General features: G+C 59.1%; 1 protein-coding gene across 1 annotated transcript; it reads right to left on the bottom strand.

Moving 5' to 3' along the window:
- Positions 1 to 1,960: 1,960 nt before the first annotated feature.
- Positions 1,961 to 5,904, bottom strand: A1BG (alpha-1-B glycoprotein; the record flags this gene model as incomplete). The annotated part of the gene is made up of 7 exons (XM_079724168.1): positions 1,961 to 2,358; positions 3,154 to 3,450; positions 4,064 to 4,360; positions 4,638 to 4,910; positions 5,384 to 5,662; positions 5,748 to 5,783; positions 5,871 to 5,904. 7 exons carry the CDS (start codon positions 5,902 to 5,904, stop codon positions 1,961 to 1,963), a joined length of 1,614 nt encoding a protein of 537 aa, XP_079580294.1.
- Positions 5,905 to 6,753: the final 849 nt, after the last annotated feature.

Below are 6,753 nucleotides of genomic sequence, written 5' to 3' on the forward strand. Positions count from 1 at the left end.
AGAACAAGAAGACAGAAAATCAATCAGGATACAAAAGAACTGAACAACATATCAACCAACTGGATGTAATGGATGAACTGCCAATAGTCGATCTTTTTTTTATCCACAAAGAAGTAATTTCCCATGATTTAAAGTAACACAGGGCTTCCCTGGTGGCGCAGTGGTTGAGAGTCTGCCTGCCGATGCAGGGGACACGGGTTCGTGCCCCGGTCCGGGAAGATCCCACATGCCGCGGAGCGGCTAGGCCCGTGAGCCATGGCCACTGAGCCTGCGCGTCCGGAGCCTGTGCTCCGCAACGGGGGAGGCCATGACAGTGAGAGGCCCGCGTACCACACAAAAAAAAATAAAGTAAGACAAACCTATTTTTAAGCCTGATATTAGGCTGTTACCAATGTTTAACCCCAAAAGTCAATGACCTAAGTTTCCACATGAAGAAAAGGAAAAAGAAGTAAGTAGAAGGAAGGGACTAGTAATGATACAAGAAGAGATTCACAAAGTAGAAAAGAGACAATACAAAAATGAGCAAAGCCAAAATGTAGTACGTTCTTTGAAAAGATTAATGCAGTTGATGAGCCCCTAGCTAAACTGACAGAGAGGGAGGGAGAAGGGACACTACATCAGTCATGAAAGAGGTGACATCACTACAGACCCTGCAGGCACTAAAAGAACGCAGGAGTGTTACGAGCAACTCCACGCCAGTAAATCAGACCTCTCAGAAGAGATAGGCAAACTCCTTGAAAAAACACAGTTTATCAAGTATTAGTTGATAATGCTAGCCTAATACCCAACTGCTGTATGCCAGCACTTCGAGGGCCAAGCTCCAGGCAGGGGCTGGGCAGTAGTCCAGGAGGGCATCAGGTGGGGCAAAGGGGGCTCAGAATTGAGGGACAGTGGGGAAGGACAGGACTCCCACTCCTCCCACAGCTCCAAGCTCTGATGTGGGAGACCTGGCCTCTGGTTGGAGACACAGTCTGGCACCACCACGGGGTGGCCACTCAGACTGGGAAGACAACTACACAATGCAGCCGCTGAACTGCCTCCCAGTTCAGTCAGGGTGTGTCTGGAGCCTCACGCTGCCCACCCACACCGGCTGGGGACGGGGCAGAGGGGACTGGGGAGCAGCTTAATGGAAGAAGGCAGAAGAAGGCAGTTGAAAAGTGGGGGCCCAGAAGCCAATGCTCGGCACCCCTACCCTCAGGATCCAACCCGGAGCCCATCCACCTTCAAGACCCAGGATCCCAGCCCACTTCCCTCGGCTCTGGGACTCCAGCCCCCCTGCACCGGAGCTGCCATTGGCCAAAGACACATTTTTTTTTTTTTCTTTTTTTTTTTTTTGCGGTACGCGGGCCTCTCACTGTTGTGGCCTCTCCCGTTGCGGAGCACAGGCTCCGGACGCGCAGGCCCAGCGGCCACGGCTCACGGGCCCAGCCGCTCCGCGGCATGTGGGATCTTCCCGGACCGGGGCACGAACCCGCGTGCCCTACATTGGCAGACAGACTCTCAACCACTGCGCCACCAGGGAAGCCCCCAAAGACACATTTTTAAAGTCTGTCTTCACATTTATTGATTCCTGGCATGGTTGAGGAAGAGCCATCCCTGCCCTCTCTCCCCAGGGGAAGTCCAGCTTCCAGCTGCAGGAAGAAGGATCAGAGCCAGACTGGAGAAAGGACTTCCCAAGGATACCATCAGCAGCCTGGGTCTGCAGCTGGATCAGCTTCCTAGACAAATTTGACAGGAGAGAAATGCTAGGGGAAGGAGGCTCCCTGGTGAGTCAGGGCAGACCTCACTGAGACCCCCCAGGAAGGAAGTGGCTTGGTCAGCTGCCAGCTAAGACCTCCCCGCCACACACACACACCTGGGCCTCCCTCCAGGTGCTCCAGCTGGCCACGCCACTCTCTGCTTTAGGGCCTTTGCCTATGTGGTTCCCTGCCTGCAATTCCCCCCCACGCACCCCAGCAGACTAGGCCAGTGTTAGTGCTGGGAGGAGGTGCGGGAAAGGGCATTCCTGTAGGAGGGTACAATCCGGGCAAAGGCCGGGAGCCTCGACGCGCCCACGGAACCGAGCCCCACCTGCCACCTGGAGCTCCACCGGGTCGCTGAGCTGGGACAGCAGGGAGTGGGCCCAGTTGGAGCGGTAGCCGCAGCTGTAGTTGCCGGCGTGTTGGGGCCCCACGTAGGTCAGCACGAGGTCCGCGGAGGAGTGGGTGGTCCAGGCCACCGCCGAGGGCTCCTCTTCACCTGACCGTAGCAGCAGGAAGGAGACGTCGGGCACATGGCCCTCGCAGCGTAGGACAGCATCGCGGCCCGGAGTCACGGCCCCCGTCCACAGGGGCCGGAGCCGCGGCCTGGGCAGGGGTCCTGGGAGAGCAGCGGGTCGGTCAGGTGAAGCCCCTTGCCCCAGGCAGCAGCGGCCCAGCCCCGCTCCGCTGCCAGCCCCCTTCTCCAGCCCAGGTTGCTGGCCTCACACCGTGGTCACTGCGCTGTAACCGTAGTGTCTCCCCGTACACGCCCCCCCACCGCCCAGACCCGGGCCTTCTCTGAGACTTCCTGGGGTCCCCAGCGAACGGCACTCAGGGCTTCAAGACAGGTGAGGCGAAGGAAGACAGGATCCAGGGGAACGGGTTCCCGCAGAGGGCACAGCGCAGTCAGTGGTCTGGCGGTGGACCCTGTGCGGGGGGCTCTGCCTGACCTCCGACCCCAGGAGATCCGGATGAGGAAATCAGAGGAACACACAGACCCCAGGGCCGGCGGGGGCTCGGGGAGAATTACAGCTCAACCCTCCGCCGTGGGCCCCTGGGCGCAGGCAGCGGTGGGGTCATAATCTGACCGCAGCCGACAGGCCTGTCGCACAGGGAACCTAAGGCGTGAGCCAGTTCAAAGCCGTTAGCACTCTGAACCCTAAGTTCTGGGTCCTCTCTCCACGACCTCCACCAAAGCGCTACACGTAGCCCCGGTGCTCACGTCGGTGGGAAACAGGCCAAAAGGCTGGGTGTCCCAGGGCCCTGGCGGCCGACCTCGCGCTCCCCTAAGGAGCCGACTCTGCGGGCAGGGCCGAGGCCCAGAGCGCTTCCCTTCGGCGTCCTGGGACAGGTAGTCACCCTCGCTCTGCGCACGGGCAGAGGGAGGCTCCGGGCCGCTGTGCCCGCCGCTCACCGTGCACGCGCAGCTCCACGGGCGCGCTGGGCGCGGAGCCCGCGAAGGGCGGCGCCGTGTCTGTGTAGACGCAGCTGTAGTTGGCCGAGTCGACCGCCGAGACGTCGCGCAGCTCAAAGTGGGCCTCCGTACCCGCGGGGCTCAAGAGACGGTGCACCCGGCTCTGGCCCGCGCCCTCGCGCACCAGGGCGAAGCGCACGCCGGCGCGGGGGGCCCGGCACCGCAGCTGCACCAGCGTCCCCGGCTCGGGACTCAGAGTCGCGGGCTCGGCCGACAGCTCCGGCGCCGGGAGCGTCCCTGCGGGCAGGACGCGGCAAGGCTGACGCCCAACGCCGCATCCTTCCACCGGGAAGAGTGCGCCCCGCTCCCTCTGCTCCCTCTCGGGAGGCCCGCCGGCACCGCCCTGCGTAAACCCGCACCATCCGCCCGACGTCCCGGCCCTTGTCCTCCCTGGGCGCTCACGCACGCTCCTACACTGTTCCTAACTGATTTGTGTGCCCACAAAAATCGAGGGGTGTGGGGTCGTGTTTTGTTGGAGGAGCATCCGCGCCCGCCTCCCCCGCCGGCGTCCACTCCTGGGGTTTACGCCCCTGGTCCTTGGCGGGTCCTGCAGCCCCAAACTGGCCACTCTCAACAGAGAGGCCTCAGCGCCCACCCGGACCCCGGAGGCTGAGGGCCCCCGTGCATGTAGCGCCTGCATGGCCAGACTTGCGCGTGGACCCAATTCTTCTTCGCGGGGCCACGAGGCTGGGCTCATTTTTCTATCCTCAGCTGGGGAAACTGAGGCCGGGCAGATGAGTCGGGATTGAGCCGTGCAGTTACCGGGACCCTTCCCTGGGTCTCTCCTTCCGCTGCCCCGAGGGCAAAGCGCCCCGCCCTCCCTCCCCGCTGCCACATCCCTCAGGCTCACCATCGCTCAGCACCAGCTCGGCGGGCGCGCTGTCCAAGGACCAGGGCGCTAGCTCCTCTGACAGCCGGTAGCGGCACGTGTAGACACTGCCGTCTCCCGGGGCCAGCGTGTTCAGCTGGAAGAAGACGCGGTCTGGGCTGGTAGTGGCCATGGGTACCTGCAGCACGTCCTCGCCCCGCCGCAGCTGGAAGTTCACCCCGCTCAGGGGCGCCACGCAGGTGAGAGTCGCGCCCGAGCCGGGGCGCAGGAGCCCGTCGAACCCGCTATTCAGAGTCAGCGTGGGTGGCGGCGGCGTGGCTGCAAGGCAGGGACGGTCACTGGGGCGGCCAGAGTCCCAGCCACCCCCGCTGTGGGAGCGTTCCTTGGAGCCCAGCCTCCAGACCTTTTGCCCTGGGAACAACCTTCCTTGTGGCAAATTCCCACGCCACTATCAAGGCGGGGCAACTGCGTGGCCACTGTTTCCCAGAGCCAGTCCTGGGCAGGGGTATTCAGGGCCGGGGGTGAGGGTAAAAGCTACTCTGTCTCCAGGAGCCTCCTCCCCCAGGAAGCCCTCTGGGATGGTCCACACACTCACCCAGCTCCTCTATGGTCACAGTGGCACTGGGCTCCGAGGGGGCGCCTGATGCGTGGGTCCGGTAGCTGCAGCTGTAGTTGCCAGCCCGGTGGACTGGGAAGGTGGCCTGCCTGTCCTTTGGGGCCTCAGCCACCTCCAGAAACTGGTCATCGCCTTCCCGCCTCAGCAGGAAGGTCACACCGCGAAGTCCCCCGAGGCACAGCAGTCTCGTGTTCAGGCCCGGTGTGATCCAGGGCACGGGGTTGGTTGAGAGCAAGGGTGGGGGCAGGGGCTCTGCGGCGGGGGCGGGTGGTGGGGTGCAGGGGTCATGGGTGGTTCTGCCTGAGTTGGAAGATACAGGGCCCCAGCCGGACCTGGACCTCCACACTCATGGAAATGTGAGGGATCCAGGAGATGGAAGGCATTGGCTGGGGTGGAGGGGTGGAGGGGTGGCGGGACAGGCTGAGACAGGGACAGGGGACTACAAGAGGAAGACGCGTTCAGGGCCCAACTGTGGCCAGGCCTGCCCTAACCGCTTCCTGAGGATTCAGTCATTTATTCCTCACAGCCTTCTAGGGTTGGTACAAACATCACCCTCATTTTACCAATGGGGAAACTGAGGCTCAGAGATGTCACCTGACTTACCCAAGGCCACCAGCCACTCGGGGAGGGGGCCGGAAGAGAACAGGGAGAGTGAGGAGTGGAGGAAGGGAGACCTCTCCAGCAGCCTCTCTTCCTGCCTCGAGGCCCGTGAGCCCTCCACTCACCTGTTCCAGTCACCTCCACGAGGTTGCTCAGGCTGGTCCTCCCACTGTCCATGCTGTAGCGGCAGCGGTAGAGACCCCGGGTGTCACCGGTCACTGCTCCCAGCGGGAATCTGTACTCGGTGGCAGGTGAACCCAGGTGCACCAGTTCCTGGGCCACCCCATCCTTGAAGAGCTGGAACTCCAGGGTCCAGAGGGGGCTCTGGCATGTCAGCGTCACGTTGGCCCAGGGTTCCAGCAGCGATTCAGCCTCTGCCCACAGGGTTGGCCTTGTGTCAAAGACTGCGTGGGGACGGGTGTCAGATCTGGGTGCCGAGCCAGGGGCTCACCCCGCAGCGCCCACCATGCCCAGGCCTGGCCCACTCACATACAGCCTCCTCGGTCACTGGGTTCAGGGCGAGACCTGCGGACACCCACCACCTGTGAGACCCCATGGCTGTTCATTCCCGCCCCTCATCCGGCCCCGGGGACCCCAGGCCGGACACCTCACCCCAGAGCAGCAGGAGGGCCACCCGTGCGGACATGGTCAGCCTCACTGCAGCTCCAGGAGTGTCTGCCGGGTGATAAGGCCCAGCCAGGGCGGCGGGAGGGTGGGGCGTGGGGGAGGGTGCGGGGCACTGACCTCGCAGCTCATTCGTATTTCCAGGAAAGCGGGACTCCAGGGGGTCGGGACAAAGGGCAGATGTGGCCTCAGGAGTCTCAGCTATAGCAACAATCAATAACTATGCAGAATGAATAAACTAAATTAATAATAAAGAGTAAAGATAACAAAATAAATGATATAACAGTAAACAATAACAAATGAAGAAAATAAATAATAAAATAATGTAAATGGAAAAATAAATATAATTTTTAAAATAAAATAAAATAAATACTAAACCCAGTAATGTAATAAATAATAACAAATACATTTAAATAATAGTATGGAATCATAGTTAGCAAATAAAATTACCAATAAGTAATAAAATGATTAAAGTGAAAATACTAACTTATTTAATGAGAGAGAGGATAAAACACTAAATATTAAAAATAGATTATGCAATAAATGACAAATTAATAATAAAAGTAAAATAATAAATGTTAGAAATAGGTAGTATAATAAATAAAAGATACATTATAGTGGGAATTTCCTGGGTGTCCAATGGTTAGGACTCTGCACTTCCACTGCAGGGGTCTGGTTTTGATCCCTGGTTGGGGAACTAAGATCTCACAAGGTGAGTGGCGCGGCCAAAAAATAAAATAAAAACATGAAAGTGTAAATGAATATTTATATTGATGATCTGTTTATAAATAATAATCCATGAGAATAAAATAATAAATGATAAATAAAATAAAAATAAGTAATAAAATTACGAGGCACCTCCTGTTGTGTG

The sequence above is a fragment of the Hyperoodon ampullatus genome (genome assembly GCF_949752795.1).
Source record: "Hyperoodon ampullatus genome assembly, chromosome: 18".
Lineage (NCBI taxonomy): Eukaryota > Metazoa > Chordata > Mammalia > Artiodactyla > Ziphiidae > Hyperoodon > Hyperoodon ampullatus.